The following is a 22,682-nucleotide window of genomic DNA, read 5'->3' as shown; positions in this document are numbered from 1 at the left end:
TAACTGCTTAGCATATTGGACTCTATTTTGACGGTCCATGCGCAAACGCTTTCAGGGCGTGTCAGAATCCACATTTGCTATTTTAAAGACAGAAAAATCTGCTTTGCGCCATGGCGCATGGTCTAAAAGAGTTGAGTTTATTTTCTTAATGGGTTATAGGTGTGTTTTGAGAATAAACCAATCAGAGTCTCATCTTTCATTCCCTTTGAGAGCCAGTTGCGTTGTGCCAAAAAAGTGCGAGTGGAAAAACTGAGCATTTCACTAGCAAAAAAACAGTTAAACAGATCATCTACAGCGCAAGAATGAGAGATAAGACATCTCATAATCTACTTTCGCTCTCGTGGATAGGGAAACCTTGTACGCACAGATATCCATTAGCCTATACATAATTAATTTTGTTTGTTAAGCGCAAAGATTTGTTTTCAAACTGTTTCTAAATTCAGTTCTAAGTTCCAGCAAACAAACAATTGAACAATAATAATGAAGTGTGGTCAAAAACCTGAGTTATATATCCAAATACACATGCTGTGCCTCATGTGCCTCATATGGTCTGAAACCTGACAGGTGGGCTTATTTTTAATAAAACAAAAATAAATATGGATATAATAAATAATACTGCTAATAATAATAACATTATACAAAAGCAAATTGTTATGAATGAACTGAAAAAGCCTCCCGAGATGAAGAAGGCATGAAGGCAGTGGTTTTTAAATTTATGTAGGCTGGAAAATAATATGATTTGTAATATTTTAATCCTTTATATTTATATATGTACTTATTATATCCTATATATCCTTAATATTTTAATCATTTTACATTTTTAAAGATATTTGCGTATTGCTCTACATCTTGTGTGTATTAAGCAGTGTGTAAACGAGGCACATAACTAATGTGATCTGCGCTGGACTTTAGACCGGCTTTGTTTTTGTCTATTGAAAAATCTATAATAGTTTCTCAAAAAAGCAACGCGCCAGTAATGCGCCTCAGAACACCTTCCTTTTTTTCATGCTGAATCAAAATAATTCAAAATATGAATTATAACATGAAACATGAATTGAAAAACACGCTGATTCACTTACTGAGGTCAAAGGGAGTCTCCAGTTAACCATTCACTGATGTTTTGGTCAGAATGGCAGTGTGTTGTAAATTAAAAAAAAATAATAATAAATCACCCTCGAAGGGCACTTTGGAATGAAAACAATCATGGCTACCATATAAAATAAATTCAAAGGGTACAATTTTTGCACACTTCAGGTCCCCATAATCATTTGCGCAGGAATGTTGCTTAGTTTTGCACACTTTGTTCCATTCGGAAGGGCTCATCCCTATTATGCCTGAATCAGTTTGTATTTATTAGAAGGATTAGGGTATAGGGATGAACCCTCCAGAATGGAACACAAGTCTATATCGATTCACTGATTCAAATACTCCATTCAGAATGACCAACTATGGTCTCACGTTTTATAACTGCAAAAAGAGTTTAATGCAATTTGCCCATAGTTGGCTGATGATGCTTTTGGGAAAATTAAGTTACTAAATTATGACTCAAAATGAGCCAAATATGGCAGAGCTTGAATTGTGCTGAATGTGACTGATATTACGGACACATTTTAGGATGTGTGACCCTTTTGTAAATTAGCATACGTCAGTTAATAAATTTATCAAAAGTTTGAGATGTTCAGGACCATGCTAGAGATTGCTGAATTATGCGCATGTCCATATTTGTATTTTTTAAATAAACTGGCAAGCTATATTGTCTTTTGTTTGCACACTAAATTTTAGTTCACACTAAAAAGCACAGTTTTGGTTAAAAAAAAAAAAAGTCTAGTACTTTTTACTTTTAATGCCTAAATACATAAAGTCAAGTGCTTTTTACATTTTTACTCTGGTAACAGCTATTCTTCAGCCTTAAGAATAGTTTTGGCATTTAAAAATGAAACTGTATGAGCAGGCATCAGTAGATTATGTTTCTCTTTGCTGGTGCACTTTGCTAATGATTCTCATCTTCGTGCAGTCAGCAATAAAGCAAGTTTTCTTGGCAAGCCACGCACATTCTTGCTTGAATATCTCCTGGATAAAAACTTGGATTGAGAAAAAGAAATTAAAGGTCACAGGAATTGCTCAACTTTGTGAAATCACTTTAAAGATAGGGCATTCAGAGTTGAAAGTATTGCTCTGCTTTGTACGAAATGATGAAGTATTACAATGAGCAGCAGTGTGAACCATGTTGTGACAGTATAAAGCAGATGGTCACAGGAGAGTCTCCAGGCCACGTTTCCCACAGTTCAAAAAGGGGGAGTGACGCGCTCTTATCAGAGACTTCTGTGTGCAGCTCACAGTTAGCATTTGCTAACGCTGCTTGTGACATGGACAGTTTGCACATGCTGTCTGTAACACAGCACTACTAGAGCACTTAATGAAAATGATGATCGCTTTAACTGAGGTATGGATAAGCTGTGCATGCTCAGGGCCTGATTGCTGTTTACTTAAAGACTTGTTAAATCTTTAGTTCTGAATTTGTTTTGGTCAAACTGCTTCATTGTTGTAAACAGTAACAATTCATGCAGTTTTTTTATCTTATTTAATATGGATTAAATATCCTGAATGCATTGGTGTGTTCAGTCCGCATATTAGAATTTAAACGATAATTTGATTTCATTGCTAAGTTTATTTTTTTGTTAACCCGACTGAGTCTAGAATGCATCAACACCTTGCTTTATCTTTATGTAATATTATAAAATATCTTAATGTGCTAATTTTTAACCCAAAGTGGGTTAAACCATTTAAACAACTTTGTAAAAAATGCAGTAACATGTTGTGCAGTTTGTATTTACTGTACAAAAACACATTTTTAAGTATTTTTAATGGACAGGGGTATTTTTTTCTGAGTTTTTTTTTTTTTTTTTTTTTTTGAGACTTAACTACATCAACACCTTGCTATATTTCATTTATTTATTCACATCTGTATTTAATTAAATTATTTTATTTAATGTCACTTTTATTTAATTTTTATTTTAATTAAATTGAATTGAATTAAACTTTATTTTTTAAAATTAATTTAATACATTTTTTATTGTAATTTATTGTAATTTAGTTTTATTTTATTGACATTTATTTTATTATTTTTATTCAGTTTAAATTTAATTAAATTTTAATTTAATTTTCATTCATTTTCTTGTCGGCTTAGACCCTTTATTAATCCGGGGTCGCCACAGCGGATTGAACCGCCAACTCATGCAGCAAGTTTTTACACAGCGGATACCCATCTCTGGGAAACATCTACACACATTCACACACACACACACACACACACACACACACACACACACACACACACACACACACACACTCATACACTACGGACAATTAAGCCTACCCAATTCACCTGTATTGCATGTCTTTGGACTGTGGGGGAAACCGGAGCACCCGGAGGAAACCCACACGAATGCAGGGAGAACATGCAAACTCCACACAGAAATGCCAACTGAGCCGAGGTTCGAACCAGTGACCTTTTTGCTGTGAGGCGACAGCACTGCCTACTGCGCCACTACTTCGCCCTTAATTTAATTTTAATACATTTTATTTACATATTTAAATGTAAATTTTTAGTTAATTTAATTTTAATTTTATTTTTATTTTAGTATTTTATTCTGTCATTTTTATTTAATATGTATTTAATTTAATCTAATTATTTTTTTAAATTTTTATTAATTTAACTTAATTTTAGTTTTAATTTAATTTTAATTTATTTAATTTACATATTAAATTTTTTATTTTATTTTATTACATTTTATTATATTTTATTTAAATTTAATTTACTTTTATTTAATTTAATACTGAACACAATAAGGCTGTATTCTGTTCGTTTATAACAATTTGTAATCATTTATTTTGTACCCATAAGTGAGTTACCGTAAAACTGAAACAATATACTCTCATGTATTTTGGATATAGTGTGCAATAGAAGCATTTTGTATTTGATTTTGTTGATACTACTCATTTTTTCCTGAAGGCATTGATATTTGACCACATCAACTCTTTCTTATATTTCATTTTATTTGTTTTCCTTTATCTAAATGTAGGTTTTTGATGGAGAGGTGCACTATAACACGAATTGTGGAGCTTCTGTGTCCATCTTAAACACGAGCAGTGCTTTGTCCCTCTCTTTAAACACTTCAATAGCTCTCGAGGCTCTCAAGATCAATGCTTTCTCATCTGCTAGCTTTTATTATGAAAGGTTAATACATCTAGTGTTTAAATTATTCAGCCTAGTAGAAACTGTGTGTACAACGAGTGCAGATACCTAATCATGTACCCAAAATGATTTTAGTGGATTTGTTGTTGCTTTACTTGGAGGTTTTGACATCAGTAGTGATCAATAATCCATGACCTTTCCAAAAGGAGCAGCGTACAAAGTCCCATCTGACCATTAGTGCTGATTACCAAAGTATCTGCTTGAAAATAAGGGCTCCTGTCAGCTCCCTCACAGTTAATTAGTAGTCTGCAATAAAATGGCTTTACAAATGGCACAGCCCCTTCACTTTATTAGTTTAATGAATTTCCCTGGTTCGCTACCTTAATGGATTTTTTTTTTGGCTGGCATGCCAAGCAGGCAGATGTTTTTTTTTTCTGACTTATCTGCTTTGGCGATAGTTTCACTGTCTGGAGCTGCATTTTTCCCTTCTTTTCTCGTGGGAGTTTTCATGCATGATGTAAGATAGAATATGTTTCTCAACAATGAAATACCTTAAAGGCATGTTTGGACGAGTAATGTAGCACTACGTTTTGTTGTATTCTATTTGGGTTATTGTTGCTCTGTAAGTATAATTGGTGTAAGGCTGTATCCGAATCACCTCTATACCCTTAAAGTTGCTGAGACTTTTATTTCAGTGTGTCAATGTACATCTGACAGAATATTGAATAGTGGGCAGAGCTTTTTTTTCATCATAACAAACTAATGGTAATGGGGGGGTGGTTTAGAATATTGTGACTGAAGTTGTCAAACTGATCTCAACAGAAGAGATGCGTTTGACATGAAGCACAGCTTTAGCCGATGATCAACGAGATTAGCTGAGCGCAGGCGGGGGCAGAGTTGAAAATGGAGCCGTCAAGCCGGACACTTCGGGGCTCAAAGTTGCGGCAGTCATAATGACTGATCACATGCCGTGATCATTTATTTATTTATTGCAATAACAACAAAAGTTTTACAGTACAAATAAAACAGAAAACAGTCTCTACAAACTATAGTTAATTTTTAAACAATACGAGAATTATAACTTAAATTTAATCAGCCTATAACAAACACATGAGAAATGAGGGAAAACCGAGAGAGCACATACAAAGGAAATATAAATAAACTAATAGGGTTATTTTGGATAACAAAAGCATTTATAAAAAAACACTAATCCAAAAAGATTGAACAAAATCTTTGTTCAAAATACTAAGCTACACTTAGTAGAAAGTATCCAGAAAGAGCAGGTACATCAATATCACTTTTAAAATTTCTGCATAAACGGCTTGACAGAAAATAAAATATTTTTTAATTATATATTTTTATATTTAATAAAAGACTTTTTAAACTTAATTTGTTTGGAAATCTTTATAGGGGTGTCAGGATCAATGATGATAAATATTTTATTACAAGTCTGCAAGACTTATTTGAGTTAATATTTAGGTTATTTACTAAAATATATAATTTAAATTGTTTATGGAGCTGAATGAAGTAGTCTGCATACAAAAGGCCAAATAAACCTGTGCAAACAATCTAGCCCCTATAAACAAATTAATTAACAAAAGATGATACTGCCAATGATACTGAAATATTTGTTGACTTTTAAAGAGCCCCATGTGTATACAATATAGAGAAGGTATGAAAAGTTAATTGTTTGTTTTGAAATTTGTGAGACGAATTTTGTCCAATAATAAACTTGAAGAACGTGGTTGTTGTCATGCGGTGAACTCAGCCAATCGTGTTATGTCGGCGTTGTCATCTCAGCTCCTGCAGTCGCTCTTCAGATGCTGCACTGTCTGAATCAATCATCTGATCTCAGAGCGCTGTTGCAGTACTTTGATGCCACATGTGACAGTCACTTGGTGTCGGAGAAGCATCAATCCGGACAAAATTTCTAACCAGCATGCACCGCTTTAAAACCGATTTCAATCGATCTGTGCAGCGCTGCATGAAGTCGAACGCACCGAAGGACTGCCACCGCAAATGCAGAAGCAAATGGTCACACTTTGATTGAAGATAACCAAAACATTCGTTTTTTACAGTGGATTAATTTGCACTGACTAATTGTTCACCTAGACAATATTAATCTGCACCTGCAAAATAAAGATGTACAAATATACATTTTGATTAAATAGTGACTTTAAAATGAAAGCAGCCATTTGTAGTGGTATCTGAAACCATAGTGAAGCGCACTCAAATAATCCTACAATGAACCACAATAACGAGTGTATACGAGTGTAACGAGTGTAAACAGCTAGAGAATACCCATTTTACATTGTGAGACTTTGCCCTAACCACAAGATGGCATCTAAAGTGGAGTTCTATCTGTGTATAATTCAAAGTAAAATATTATTTAAATAAAGCAAAGTTTCTAAAGTAATGATAAAAGTAACTGTGGCGAGTGAAGTGGGGCTGTGAAGTGAGATAATCAGAAACACCTGGACACATCACCTGCCTCAAATCATACGGAGGAGTTCTGGAAGCTTAAAGGAGGAAAGACACCAGTGCTATAGGAGAGAGGACCGGGCCTGTGACTGTTGCTTTTAGTTTGTTTTGTTGAATTTGTTATTAAATTATTTAAATTATTATTGGTTCTCTGCCTCCTTCTTCCCGGTGGCTGTTGACATTATTACTGTGCGTTCACACAGAAGGCAGTGAGAGTGTTCAAGGTTGCTCTGGCCACCCTGGCGACAGCGCTGTCTGTCTTCAGCTTCAGCGGCAAGAGCGTCAAAATTTGCCACATTAATCCTGCTTATAAAGCTGTTGCTGCATATCAGCTAATCAGTTACATTCCAACCTAGCACTGTCGCCTCACAGCAAGAAGGTCACTGGTTTGAGTCCTGGCTGGGCCAGGTGGGATTTCTGTGTGGAGTTTGCATGACGTTAACGCAGAGATGTCCAAACTCGGTCTTGAGGGGCGGTGTCCTGCTGAGTTTAGCTCCAACTTGCTTCAACACACCTGCCAGGAAGTTTCTAGTATATCTAGTACGAGCTTGATTATCTGGTTCAGGTGTGTTTGATTAGGGTTGGAGCTAAACACTCCAGGACAGTAGCCTTCCAGTACCGAGTTTGGACACCCCTGCGGTAATGTATGGGTAATTTTGTATAAAATAATATGGCCATAATAATTGAATGGAAGAGTGTTTAGATGTTTCTTCACACTTATTTTTCTTATTTTGTCTTATTAGTCTTCAGTGTGAACACACTACTTGCACTATTCATACTACAAAATGGCATAGAATATTGCATGTGTGATTTGGTAAGCACCTTATATTATTAGACTAATGTAAGGAATAGTGAATGAGGGTATTGGGGGCGATTTTTAGATACAAAGTAAAATAATAAAAAAAAGCAGACCCCAGCATAAAGCAACTGTCGCAGGCATGATGTGTCGCCCAACAGTGAATTCAGTGTATTGTTGGTATTCACGGAATCCGTTCTCAGCCATTGATGTGATACTCCAGGAATACTGATTCATCAGAAGAGGCCACTTTCTTCCAATCCTCAGTAGTCCAATTTAGATTTCTGCTCCCCTTTGACACCAATGAGCTGTGGATGATACCTTCTTTGTGTTGTGGCAAACCGTTGGTTGCCTTTGCTCCGCCCTTTCTAACTAGAGCACACTAGCTCAAGTGCACTACAAGTCACCAGTGAGAGAACACCAGGTGAAGTTGATCTAATTAGCAGGGAAGAACAGACTCAATGCAGAGTAGCGGTTGCTTGAACAGAAGAAAGATTCCATTTGTGCTTAGTTAAATGCAAAATGAAGAATCATTCGGTGAGCTTTCATATTCTGTTTGAATTGTGTTGTATCAATTGTTATTGTTTTACAGGAATGGTTTGTTTGTCATGTTTGGCCGTCACAGTTTATGTATGTCATTTGTTGTGTCAATTTAGCACTTTTTAAATAAATTTTATTTGTGAATTTATGTAGAAAGTACAGGGTATAAAATATGAATATATAAAATTATTTTTTTGTAAAATTTAATTACAATTAATCCAAAGTCATTTATTTTAAGAAGCAGTACATTTAGTATGTAAATGTTTAAGTATCTTTTCTTTTACATGCATGATATTTTTATTTTAAAGGAACAATTTGCATACAAGCTCTGCATTGTATTTTGGATTTAATTGTGCTCTTTTGGTGGTGTTTGTATTGGGTATAAACAGTAATGATTCCCATCTCTAGTCCTGGGTCCCCTCCGCCCAGCACTTTTTATCTTTTAACACACCTGATCCAGATCATCAGCTCGTTAGTAGAGATCCATAAACTGATCCATGTGTGAAAAATAGGAGAGAGATAGAAAGTGCGATCATGGCCCACACTCCTAACCAGCAGGTGACAGTGATGCACCTAAAAGTTTTATGCCAACTGCCAAAAAAAAACTCATGAGAAGAAGAAAAAAATAGGGCTGTTTCTCAATTCCAAGAATGCAGAGAACGGACTTGCATTCTTCTGTAGACCGGTCTTGCCATGTGTCCTCAAAGAACGAACTCGGGAGACTGCTAGGGCAGAGAACGCATCCTTTGAGAAATGAGACGCTGCGTTCTTCCTGATGTACACGTGACCTTCACTCATTTTAAATGGTAAATTATTTAAACAGTACAGCATTCATACAACGATTTATTGTTTTTCCCCTTTTCAAAATATATATTAAAAACATTATCAATATACTCAGCACAACATAAATAAAACAGATTTTAATCAATTTTATACCTTAATGTGTTTATTCATTTATTAAAATGTCCATGGTGATGTTTAGTTTTATTTAGGGAAACTCCTGCAGTAAATAAGTTAAATCTCTGAACTTTAATAATAAATCTAAATAAAATGCTGCACCTCCCACCTCCAGTCCCAATGACTTCTGGGACTTCCGGTGCTCAAGTCTTCATTGTTGCGTCCTCGATATCAAGAACACATCCGGGAAGTTTCATGCGTGCTCCGTACTTGCATTCTTGAGTTTTGGAACTGAACTTATGGAAGCTGATGATGACGTTGCACGAGGACGCAAGACTACTGAAGATCGCATATTGAGAAACAGCTTAGGAGAGCCCTGCTGTACGAAATGTGCTAGGTGAGCGGTCAGAAGACTGGAGTTGAAAGCCAGTGTTTTAGTACAGTCACATAAGTCAAAAGTTTTAATCCAAAAGTTTTGATGAATCAATTCATTGTTGATTTATTTGAGAAAAATATCCATGTGCACATTAAATTTGTGCTTTAATGTTAGAATAAAATGTATACACCTTAGAGCTGCATGATATATTTTTTCTGCATCAATATTGCAATGTGCACATTTGCAATAGTAGCATCGCAAGATGTGTAATTTTTAAGCCTGAATTATAGTTGACCAGGAGCCACAGATTTGCATTTAATTACTGTATATATACTGAATTTATATGATTTATTTTTAAAAATTTGCTCTCTTTTTGTCATGTTTCTAGTCCAAATATCTACATTTCAAAGCAAAAACAAGATTATTTTTCGTACTCCACTGACAGATTAATTGTTTTTTTTTTTTTTTAAGTGGAAAACATAATTTTTTTATTTTTAAGATATTTGAACTAGAAACTAGACAAAGCAAAGCATTTTTGTTGCATTGTGATTATTCGATTTCTGTACCTGAATATTTTTAACCTCTTTAGAAAAAAAAGGCAAATAGTGCAATTCAAACTATCTTGTGAAACTATTTAAATTGCATTATTTATCACAGAAAGATAAATAAATTTGCAATATCAGATTTTTCATGCAGCCCTATTACACATTTGGACAAAGTTTGGGTATACTAAATTACAAAATTTAACAATAGTGAAAATGGCTGCCTCTGGATTTCTAGTGCTTATTCATTAAGCAAAGCTAGTGACCATCAATATGAATAATTCATGATTCCCTGACTCAATAACACTGATTCAACTGCGAGCATCCTGTTGACTAAAGTTTTTTTCTCAGCACTGCAGACACTAACTCATTACTTGTAGTTGCCTTTTGAATAGAAAACTATTAATGCTCATGATGGTGAAGGACACAATGGCTCAGTGGTTAGCACTGTTGCCTCACAGCAAGAAGGATGCTGGTTCAACTGCTGGCTGGGTCAATTGGCTATTCTGTGTTGAAGTTTGCATGTTTTCAAGGTGTTCACATGGGTTTTCTCTGGGTGTTCTGGTTTCCTCCACAGTTCAAAAACATGCGCTCTAGGTGAATTGAAAAAGCTAAATTGGCCGTAAGTATGGGTGTATCCCAGTACTGGGTTGCAGGTGGACGGACTTCCGCTGTGTAAAACATATGCTAGATAAGTTGGATATGCTTTGGTTGGACATATGCTGCAGTTCTTTCCACTGTGGTGACACCTAATTAATAAAGGGACTAGGCCGAAGGAAAAGGAATGAATGAATGATGCGGAAGGGTGAGAAACCTGATGATCCACATTAATTTTTGTCAAAAAGCCATGGTGTCTCAGCTCTCAAACCGAGTGTTACGACCACCTTGTTTTTGTCACAACATAAGAGCTCAGACAACAAAAGGATATATATGCAACTTATTTATTATACATAAAACAAATAGAACAACAAACCAAGGAACAAACAAATGTTTAGGAATAAATAAAGAAGATAAACCAGGGCCAGACGGAATCTGTGGATGTTTTTTGCTATTTCTGCTGAGAATTTTGGTAAAAATCTGCGGATTTCTGCGGAGTATCATAACTAAAACTTTAATATATTAAATAAAAAGTAATAAATTACTGAATAAAAACTGAATAAATTCAGATTTACACATTTACTCAAGTAAATAAACAGAATTAATAATGGGCTAAGAATCTGCTAAATTCTGCGGAATTCTGCGCGCGCAGATTCTGTGTGGGCCTAAAGATAACTACCTTTAACTACACATAAATAATGCCAAACGAAATCATAAGGTTGCAGAAATAAAGAGATAGTCTTGACACAAGGACGGCCAAGTAGCCACACCATCCTCCAGTAGCTAGCAAATTACTCTTATTTATATGATTTAAACCAATTGGTGAGAAAGCAGTTAGGATCTGGCACAATCAAAGTGGAATCCTGGGGTTGTCACACCGAGCAATAATATACAGAAACCCATGTGTGTTTGTTCATCTCAAATGACTCTCTCTGTACTGTACCTGTGGTTTTCACTGCAGCTCTCATGCTGTCATGATGCTATTTCTGCTTGTGTTAGTGGGATGATGTTTTACTCGGCTGTAAATTCCTTGTCCTGCTCTCTTTATCCTGAGCACTACAGTGCTTTATATTTTATGAGCTTCACCTCCACTTGATCTCTTCACACTGATGCAATGGGTCTGTATAGGTTTTGTAAAATGTCAAATATAAGACACCATCACATTGATAAAAATCACATGCATGTTTCTTAACAGATGTGTGTTGTTGCTATTGTTGATTTCAATCTTTGTTTCGTCTGTAGATAGACAAGTTTGATCAGAACAGAGACTCTGTGTTCTTCAAGGATGGCGTACGGCGCATTGACTTCGTCCTGTCCTACGTCGATGACAAAGAGGGAGACAAAAAAGCGGTATGCCACAATTATACCACTCAGCATTTACAGTCATCTTTCTAATACCTGTGTTACAGACATGGTACTCGTTCTTTTAATTTAATATTTATTGTTAATTTATTTAGAGAAATTCGATGAAAATGCTGTGCGGAGACTTAAATGCACCTCATCTATGATGTTCAAGTTTTAAAAGCCAATGCACGAATCCCGCCAGTGCCGATATAAAGACATATCGCACTGCTATGAGTGTGATATTGCATTTTTACCACAGTTTGACGGCATAATCGTGTGTATAAAAAAGAAAATCAAACACGGAGAGTCTAAAATCTCTTTTTTATGAGGAACTACTTTCTTCCGCCATTTATTCACATCTGCAACTGATGACAGAACAGCAGAAACCGTTGCTACATCACCAACATCACTTTAGAGCTAGTATTGTCTAAAGTAATGGCAAAACAGGTGATTTTTGTTGACCTTTTAAGATTATAAGGCTGAATAAGGCCATTTCGCACTCAATACACTACAATTATTTGGTATAAGTACAGCCCTAGAGAGAGATTGACTTACAGTAGAAAGTCACTCACCTATTTTTTAATGATTTGATCAGCTGTAGAAATTACCGTCAACCGTTTTTGTTCTGCTCTATCACATGCTAATCACTAATTTTTTTCAAAAATTATACATATTTAAAATAGGCACTATCCTTATAAATAAACTGCATAGTTGCAATCTTAACAACTACTTTCTCACAAAAACCTCAACTACATTGTTGTCCAACAGTAGCAATATTTGTCAAAGTGTAGAGTGTCCTCTGCATGTTGCTGTATTTGGGGTGAAAAAGCTTGATGAATGCTGTTATTTGCACAGTATCGCACGGCTATCAGCCAATCAGATTCAAGAACCAGACAGAACTGTTGTATAAATATATACATTATTTATTTATTTAATAAATGCACTGCATTGTCAGTTATATTGCCAAATATGTAGTCATATGCATTCATTCTACCTATTACTTTTAATTAATTGATATTTGGGGTGGCATTGTGGCTCAGTGGTTAGCACTGTAGCCTCACAGCAAGAAGGTCGCTGGTTAGAGTCCCAATCCGGCAAGTTTTCATTTCTGTGTGGAGTTTGCATATTCTCCCCCAGGGCTCCGGTTTCCCCCACAGTAAAAACTGCATAGACATGTGCTATAAGTAAATTGCATGAACTAAATTGGCCATTGTGTATGAGTAAATATGAGTGTGTATGGGTGTTTCCCAATGCTGGGTTGCGGCTGGCAGGGCATCTGCTGTGTAAAACATATCCTGGAATTGTTAATGGTTCATTCCACTGTGGTGACCCCTGATAAAGAAGGGACTAAGCTGAAAGAAAATGAATGAATACTTGATATTTTAATTTACTTTAGAGCCAGTGACAGTCATTGACATATTAATGAATTTTATTCTCTTGACATGTTGTTTCTTTGACATAAACTACACTGAAAATTGTAATATAGAAATAAACATAAAATAAATGACTTGATTTATAGTTTCACTCACATTATGCATCTTATTTTATTATTATGAATTTAAACTCATAAAGTGTAAGTGCTCACTTTATTGTTAAAAGTTTTTCAAAACTCAATGAGACAAATACAGGCAGTGCATTTATACATTTTCCCTAATTATTGTCACACACATTAACACAAATGCCCATTCATGCATAGAATTTTTATTTATTTTTTTTGCTCATCTCATTAATGGTTTGATCCCATCATGCGCATGCACTTGTTCTGTTTCTGCTCCTTCATGTGTAATTACTGTTAAAACTGAGGAATTCTAATTAGTACTCGTTCTCTTCCAAATGCTCTACGCTTGGCCTTGTTAAGCCATCAAACAATGACTGATGTTTAATATTGCTCATTGTGTGCAAAAATAGTCTGATGGGGACCTGAGCGTCGGCGTTTGGTGGTTTCTGCTGGGTCATAAGGCACAGTGAGAAACAGTGAGTCAGATTGAAGCTGTTGCACAATAAACTAAATACTGAACAGCAATTGCATAAAAGGAGAGCAGGGGTCAAACACTTCTCTCTCTTCAGACCCTTCATTCAGTTGAGTGGTTGAGGAAACCGAAGGGTTTGCTGGTGGAGTTGTTTGATCTTGGTTGTGCTTCAGTTTGCAGATGTTTATGTGTGGTCAGGGTCTCGGTTTAATGAAGGTCATGTCCCTCGAGTCGCCTGTTTATGCCATAAGATGAGCTGTTGTAGCCATAGGTCACCAGGGCTTTTGGGAAATATGTGTTTTCTCTAAAGACGTAGTGTAAAGGTTGTGTACGGTTTTCAGAAGCTTAAATATCACATGGTTCCTTGAAATCTGAATGAATTGTTGGCATGACTAATGATAAATAGACATCTGTAAATATTGTGTATTTGTGTGTGTGTGTGTGTGTGTCTCTCCAGGAGAGGAGAAGAGAGTTTGAAGCCAACCTAGAGAAAGCTGGTCTCGAGCTGGAGACTGAAGATAAATCGGTGAAGTTTTGAGCTATTTTGTTCTATCTATCTATCTATCTATCTATCTATCTATCTATCTATCTATCTATCTATCTATCTATCTATCTATCTATCTATCTATCTATCTATCTATCTATCTATCTATCTATCTATCTATCTATCTATCTATCTATCTATCTATCTATCTATCTATCTATCTATCGATGTAAAAGTGAAGTATTTAAGTTTTGATGCATAAATAATCCTGTTAAACATTTTAATAAACACACAACACATCACTTCACTCATAAATGTCTCCTCCTACAGGAGTCAGATGATCGTAAGACACATTATCTGAAGATTCACGCTCCATGGGAGGTGTTGGCCACTTACGCTGATGTACTAAAGATTAAAGTGCCCTTTAAAGTGAGCGACATCCCCAAAGCTCGAGAGGTTCCTCTGGAGTGGCTCAGTCACCCTTTCCGGCTGCCAGAAAACATCATGAGGCCCGAGCCGGACTACTTCACTGCACCCTTTGACAAGAGCAAGGTGGACTTCTTCCTCATTGATGATAAAGACACCTTTTTCCCACCTTCCACACGCAACAGGATTGTGTACTACATCCTGACTCGCTGCCCATACTACAAAGAAGACCGAAAAGAGAAGGATAAGACTGGGATTAATCGGCTGTTGAATAACGGCACATACACCTCTGCTTATCCGCTTCATGATGTGAGTGTGAGATTTATTATACGCTTTGTTGTCGTGCTTTGATTGTAAGCTCTCGTTTTAATTTTAATGTGACAGTACAGTTCTATTCATTTGAACGTTGTCTAGGGCAGATGTGTCTTTTATTAAAGATGCTGAATGTAAGTTTTTGACTCTTCTGAAGCATAAACATACTATAATATGTTTGCAGATGTTTAAGAAACATGCCAAGTGAACATACTTGTTTATCTGAAAAACAATGCTGAAGTCAGCTATTCTGCTTTGAAAATGTGTTTTCCGTGCCGGAACGCTGTCTTTGCTTTGGTTATTTTAACCCGCCCACTGTCAGTTTAGCCAATTATATTTCAGCACCCCAGGTTGCCTTGGTAGAAAACCACATATTTCATTCATTCATTTAGAAAGGCGCTGAAAGCATGCGCTCATGACCGAAACGCAACCTCCAGTAGACAGTAGCAGACTCTGAAATGAGATGCAGATTCAGTTTCACATGAGGCTATTAATTAGCAAATCATATAAACGTAATGAACGTAAAAGGTTGGTTAGCAGTTTACATTATAACATGCTTCGTGACCATAGACTGTAAAGTATATGGACGTAGTATCCGTGACGTCACCCATAGGTTTCTGAAGAGCGCAAAAGAAGCCACAAGTAGGCGCGGCCAACCATCGCCATTTTGTTTGCGCGTCATCACACTCACGGCGGGATACCAAACAAGCGCAAAGAGGCAGAGAGTGAGTGGAGCTACAGACACCTGCTGGCATTTTGCTTGGACCTGTTCCAGACACATTTTACTTTGGGAAAGCGCTTAATACTTTATCACCTGCGACATTTGTATGCGTATCAAGCGCAGCATGAGATGTGCATATTAATGATCTCAGATCTTTTTTTATGATCGCAGAACTTGATGACATGGCTGCTCGTCAGGTCCTGATAAACGACCCAAATTAGGCATACATGCAAATGCGGGGGGCATAGCCAGTGAGTCTCGTCACAGTTTGTTTTGTCTAAACTGTTTAAACTTTGTGGTGTCTGAGGCTCACAGTATGCCCATATCCATACTGATATTTTATTATTCTACTATGCCTTGGTATACCCAGATTTTCATTATAGGGCACCTTTAAAACGGACATGGGGATTTATGCTTATTTGCATAACTATTATTCAAAACCACAGAAAAGTCATACTAAGGCCCAATACCAATTCTAGTCCTTAGACCTTTCCCTTACCGATTGTTTTGCGCGTGCACACCAAGGGGTAGGGGTATCCCAATTCTCTTTAGCTTGAAGGCATAGGGCTAAGGGGAAGTGGTAATTACCCCTTCGAATGAACATTTTTCAGGACCACAGTCGAAATCAAGGGGTAAGAAAATTTCCCAGAATACACCAGAATACAACGGCAGAATCACTGTGCTCAGAAGGAAGGAGATCTACAAATTAGTATTTTTGTCATTATTACGAATTTTTACAACAATATATAATAAATCATAAAATATAATAATTAAATGTATTCACAACCGCATTCATGTTTTACTGTCTTGCTTTGAAAAAAAAACATCTAAAATCCATAGTCATAACTCGATATTCGCTCGATATTCGAATACCCTTAGTAATATGCTTAGTGTAATGTAGCTCTATGTGAATGCAAAAGGTCTGCAAAGTTTTAAAATCCACATGAACTGGAAGCTGTGACTATTTTGTTTGTATTGTGATGCAGTTCCTAGAGAAATCAATAGTAAATTAGAAAACAGTGGGCGTGGCTTGTTTTTCTACTATGTAGGGTTTAAGAAGAGTTGTTACAACCTAACAAACACCTCCTCTTCCTCACCATTGCTGTTTGTTGTCAAAACTAACAGTTGAAGGGGCGTGGTTAAGTTTGTTAGCCATGCCCAATACCTAAGACAAAAGTAATCTGACAATTTAACAAAAAAAAAGAATTCAATAAAAGATTAGAAGGGCAAACCGTTTCTTCATTACATGCACTGATGAATCGTTTGCTATAAAACTAGCAATGTGAGCTGACAAAATCATAGTTAATTTTAATTTCATTTGTACTTTAAAGATCATAGTGCACGTCACACTGAGGTTTTGCCTTCAAAAGGAAGCAATCAATTTTGAAATGCTGAAATGAGTTTTTGCTTGTCAGCAGTTTCAGTTCTTTAACTAAATTATGTAAAGACTTGCCAGTCAATTCTCTTCGTTGCCTAACATTGGTCATCTACTGGCTTCTAAAACAAAAGAACAGTTTTAAAAAAGGAGGGGTTTAGAAGGATAATACATTCCTGAACAAAGTATTTTGTCTTGATGCTTGTAAAAACCTAAATAAAAGGCCCTTTTAAAATAAAGTAACACACTACTTACACTTATTAAACTCTTATCTAACACTGCTAAGCTGTATCTGTATCTACTAAGAATATCTTTGGTCCTCATCTGAGTGCTGTTTTGTTCTTCAGTGTCGGTATTGGAAGAAGGCTCAGGACATGCAGTGTGAGAGTGAAAGGTATCATCTGTATCGCTATTGGGCTCGATTCCTCTGCTTCTACAAAGAGCAGCCACTCAATCTGATCAAGTAAGGGCACTTCAGACTGTCTGAATGTGTGCATGACCACCTGACAGGCCAGAAGCAGATGCATTATTACATTGTGCATTGCAAGATTGCATTTTACTAGAAGCAAAGCCATTAAGCTCACTTTTCTGGTGCAGAACCATGATGTTTCTTTTCCTGTTTGCATTTCATCATAGGAAGTACTACGGTGAGAAGATCGGTATCTACTTCGCCTGGCTGGGCTTTTACACAGAGATGCTGTTTTATGCTGCAGTCATGGGTGTCATCTGTTTTGTTTATGGTGTCCTCAGTTACGAAGACAACATCACAAGGTTAGTGGCACTGATATGCGTCAAATGAACGCACATCTTTACCTGAGCCACCATTATACTGTTTAGTTACATGCATATTTAATTGCCCAATTCCATTTGTAAATTTTTTTTATATGCATACTCGAACAAACAATATATTTAGTTGACAGTGTGCCCGAATACATGTGAAAAAGTATGAAAATGATGGTGCTATCACTGGAACTGCATTGTTTGGTACAAGTCATACCTATCGAAATGTTGGCAAATTGTCTCAGAAAATGAAAAGGCATGATAGCAGTCAAGAGTACACTCTGGGGTACTGCAAGTTTCAGTTTTTGGTCCCTTGATTTTTACATTACATGTGCTACTGCTAGGCGATATTGTGTCGAAAATGTGTTTTTTTTACCCTTTTGCTTATATAATTTGTATGTATTAACAAAATTAATAGATTGCATAGATGGTATTAATAATACTGGAAAGTATTATTGGATATTAAAGGGCCATGAAACACACTGATGCAGGGGAAAAAGACTGTTTACAAGGACATCAGTAATCAAATTATTTACCAATTTATTAAATTGTCAACTTTAATAGCAGTTTGGCACTTTCCCTTTCCTTCAGGAACATTTCATGCATGCCCCAGTGACAAATGAGATTTTGGATGCGAGGAACTGCTGGAAGAGTGTAGTTTTAATGGAATGTTTAATACTACACGGCAAATGGGAGAAAAAACCCTCTGCATTTCTCTGTAACTTAGATGCACTCGGTAGAAATAGAAAGCCGCGTGTGTTTAGACTATCCTGTCACAAAATGCGGTGAAAATCCTACAAGAGGCAATTGTTTGATTAAGGTGTTTATATTTGGAGAGCAGCATTTACAGCTGATCTTTTAGCCCATAATATTGAAGTGATATCAACGTACTGTTAACTTGGTAACTAAATCATTATGAGTAAGGTATGTCTTTAAAAACTGAAAGAGTACTGATGACGATAAAAACTGGCTTTGCCATCTAAATAAACATCAACAAAGAACATTGATCACACACCTACCAAATCTGTAGAGACAGGACAATCAACACCAATCAACACTCCTCTTTTAAAACAAGAGGAGTGGCAAATCTGGATTCGAAGATGTGAAAAGCTCTTGGGTAAAAATGTTACAAACATATTTGTGTCGACGTTATTTTACTACACTTTTAGAAGTTTAAAACAATATATGGGACATTCTACAAGAAACATAAATTATTTTCACTTATAAAAAACGTGACAGGGCCTGACTTAAGCTTGTCATCCTTAAAAACAATTATACAAAAACAAGCATAAAATCATACAATTCAGTAATAGAACAGTCCTTGATCAGTGTAAGCTTCTCCTCCGTCAAATGATGTCACTTACGAGTCATAGACTTAAACGTGCAATGACAGAAACAGGAGGGCAATTGTAATTTTTTTTTGTATTTTTTTGTAGAATTTATTTATAATCTGATGTTTTTAAATAACGATAACAACGTAAACTTGCTAAAAGTTTTTTCCTTAACAGTTTTTAGCATAACAAAACTATTAAAGCTGTAATTAGTTTTGGTTTGTACATTTGAACATCATCTGAGAACCAAATGAATGCCGTATTGCTTTACAGAACAACTCCCAGAAATCAACAATCAGTCCATTTTAGAAATTTTTGGCATGAAATACTTTTTATTCATTGCATTTATGTATTTCAGGGACAGATCGTGTACATTTCTGGTAGAATGTCCTATATTGAATGTTAAAGAAATGTTGTAGAAATAATATGCAGCAGCGATCATTGTCTCATAACTTAATTTAAAAGTGAAGGCATGAACTCTAGAGGCCTCTTGATATTTTTGTTGGTTTTTCCCTATAGCTCTCACTAATGATTGTTTTGGATCATGCTTAACAGTAGTTGATTTGTTCCAAATTCTCCATGGTGTCTTTGCACTGTTTTTTTTCCCCAGCATGCATAATGAAGATCTGTTGATATTCCCTTCTGCAACATTTCTCCCCTGTCACTTTTTCTCTTTGTGTTTTCAGTAAGGAAATCTGTGACCCAAAAATAGGAGGCATGATTGTCATGTGTCCGCTCTGTGACAAAAAGTGCAGCTACTGGAAACTCAACTCAACATGTCTGTCCTCCTGGGTGAAAACAAGCACTGTTTAAATTGTAAATAACTATTTATTAATCGTATACAGTTTCCTAATTTCTGATCCCTTTTTTTTCTTAGCAATCCCATCTCTTTGATAATGAAGGAACTGTGTTTTTTGCCATGTTCATGGGCATTTGGGGTGAGTATACTGCCTTTTTTTTCTAGCTTAGTAGCGCCATCTAGTGCATGGCTGGACATTTGTAGTAGCCCCACTCAGAATCTAATGAGAATGAGATCATAATAGCCATGCATGAAGCATTTTAGCGTATTCTTAATGTCAAATAATTGGCCACAGGATTTGTTCACTATATAAATCTACAATAGAGGAGCATAATTTGTGTATGCTTTTTGAAAATGAAATCTGTAATGACTAATGATGCTCACTGATTATCCATTACTGAACACTGAATTAATTTCTCACATGGCTCAAAATGAGCTCTGCTTATGCAGGGATTTGATTAATCAGCACTGTGGATATTCTTTTATCCAGTGTCCTCATTAATTAAAACTGTTTATGTTGCTGCTGAATCTTTGGACTTGAGTACTGTAATGTTAATGAAAGAAAAACAGAGTGTGACTGAAGAGATAAACCTGGTTGGATTTGAATAGAACTAATATTTAGGGTTTGTTCACGCAAAGCAGACCAAAAACATTTAAACAAAACAACACCATGATAGGATGTGGCCTTCAAAGGAGATAATGCTTAAACACACTTATTTTTTCACTTACTAGCTGCAGCATTGCTCATTCCAGTGAATACAGCATTAGTTATGCATTTTCGTACAGCAATTTTGCCTCAAGTTCTCACCTAATAAAAACCAAGATAAAGCTTCTATTATTTTTGTATTAAACATTTTGTCTTAAATATTGTCTTAAATATTAGGTTGATATAACTATACCTATTTTTGACCATCTCCACCTCCCGAAACATACATTCAGCTTTGATTATCATGGAATAATTAAGTCTTTTTTTTAATCTGTATTGTTTGTAATTGCAGTATTAAAAAGGGAGTTTGATAGCACTGATAGAAAAAGCTTGTTGTGATATAACTTCATCTTGAAGACACTGAGGCATGTCATATTTTTCCTCATTAATTTGGACAATGTTTACACAAATAGCTGTAGTCTGTTACTGTGAAATTTCATTTGAATTGTTTGTTCACTTTTAAAAACCAATAATATGATAAATCCATGCAATTCTGTTTTATACATCCCATGTGGTATCTGATTTGAGGTTAGCATTTTGAGCTAAATAAAAATGTTTGAACAATAATTTAAGCAATGATTAGTAGCAGGAACACATGTTACCCCACACAATTAAGAATTTTACATCATCTTACATTTAATAATGGATTCAATTTACTGTAAATCATACATTTGTTGTATATTATTCAAGGAAAATGAATGGAAAATGCTCAATGCACCAGCAAGTCTGGCCTAAACGGCACATGCTGGCATGCAGTGAGTTCATTTATCACAAAGATGTGTTTTGGATGTAGCTTTTTTGGAAGTCCTGCCTAAAAAATAAAATAAACATTACATAAAACCCATTGTTTCTTTTTTTTTCTTATAAACAAAAAGGCGGCTACACCAAAGCTGCAAAACATACCAATTTATTTAGTTAAAAAGGCTGACACAAAGCGTGTAATGTTTTGAGCACACTGGCTCTTCATCAGACAGTGTTCATCACAGCATGTTGCTCTTTTTAGACACTTTCGGATCACATGATCTCATATATAATTTAACAAGAGAAAAGAAATAATGCACATTATAAAAATAGAAAAATACATCATTTTGAACTTATACAAAATGAAAATACAAAAACAAATCTTAAATCATTCTCTTGTCGGCTTAGTCCCTTTATTAATCCGGGGTCGCCACAGCGGAATAAACCGCCAACTTATCCAGCAAGTTTTTACGCAGCAGATGCCCTTCCAGACGCAACCCATCTCTGGGAAACATCCACACACACTCATTCACAGACACACACTCATACATTATGGACAATTTAGCCTACCCAATTCAACTGTACCGCATGTCTTTGGACTGTGGGGGAAACCGGAGCGCCCAGAGGAAACCAACGTGAACACAGGGAGAACATGCAAACTTCACACAGAAACGCCAACTGAGCCGAGGCTCGAACCAGCAACCCAGCGACCTTCTTGCTGTGAGGCGAACGTGCTACCCACTGCGCCACTGCGTCGTCAAAATCTTAATAATGTATACCAAATATAAAATAAACATAACAGAATATAATGTAAAAAAGAAACAAATTATAGCTAAAAATCCTATACCCAAACAACTGAGTAAACGTTAAAGAAAAGGATGAATGATAAACTCCACATTTAAACCTCTTGGAGACAACGCAAGGCTTCAATTTATTGCTGTTACAACTGTTGCTGTTACCCCTGACGTGGACACTTGCCTTCAGTTCCTATATATTGTAGAGTGGAGACGGCGGGCCTCATAACTGAAAAATTTAGCACAATGATGTTCAGAAATACAAATTTTTAAAGGCCAACGTACCATAAACCACATGGTTACTGCAACATATAGATTGCATTAACTGTCATGCACGATATGTGTAAAAATTGACGTTTTATACGTGAAATTGCATTGTTGACAATTGCCACATTTAAAATTCCCATTTGGTTTATTATTTGAAAAATGCGGAGCGTGTTTCAGATCAGCTCTTGTTATGGATATTAGATGTTCT

The 22,682-nt window shown here is 35.9% G+C and overlaps 1 protein-coding gene across 4 annotated transcripts in view; it reads left to right on the top strand.

Moving 5' to 3' along the window:
• ano5b (anoctamin 5b) overlaps positions 1 to 22,682 on the top strand; it is a 61,604-nt gene that overhangs the window by 17,832 nt on the left and 21,090 nt on the right. For 2 of the 4 annotated variants that reach the window (NM_001079983.2, XM_087259559.1), the window contains 7 exons: positions 11,667 to 11,774; positions 14,196 to 14,264; positions 14,553 to 14,957; positions 17,404 to 17,519; positions 17,693 to 17,827; positions 19,854 to 19,959; positions 20,045 to 20,105. In NM_001079983.2, coding sequence (NP_001073452.2) covers positions 11,667 to 11,774; positions 14,196 to 14,264; positions 14,553 to 14,957; positions 17,404 to 17,519; positions 17,693 to 17,827; positions 19,854 to 19,959; positions 20,045 to 20,105 — 1,000 coding nt within the window. Of the gene's footprint in view, positions 1 to 2,341; positions 2,444 to 7,898; positions 8,010 to 11,666; positions 11,775 to 14,195; positions 14,265 to 14,552; positions 14,958 to 17,403; positions 17,520 to 17,692; positions 17,828 to 19,853; positions 19,960 to 20,044; positions 20,106 to 22,682 lie in introns of those variants that run through there. The other 2 variants (XM_087259560.1, XM_087259561.1) reach the window with 2 other exon arrangements.

The sequence above is a fragment of the Danio rerio genome, chromosome 7 (genome assembly GCF_052040795.2).
Source record: "Danio rerio strain M-AB ecotype USA chromosome 7, GRCz13ab, whole genome shotgun sequence".
NCBI classification, from domain to species: Eukaryota; Metazoa; Chordata; class Actinopteri; order Cypriniformes; family Danionidae; genus Danio; species Danio rerio.
This window is presented reverse-complemented; position numbering and strand designations above follow the sequence as displayed.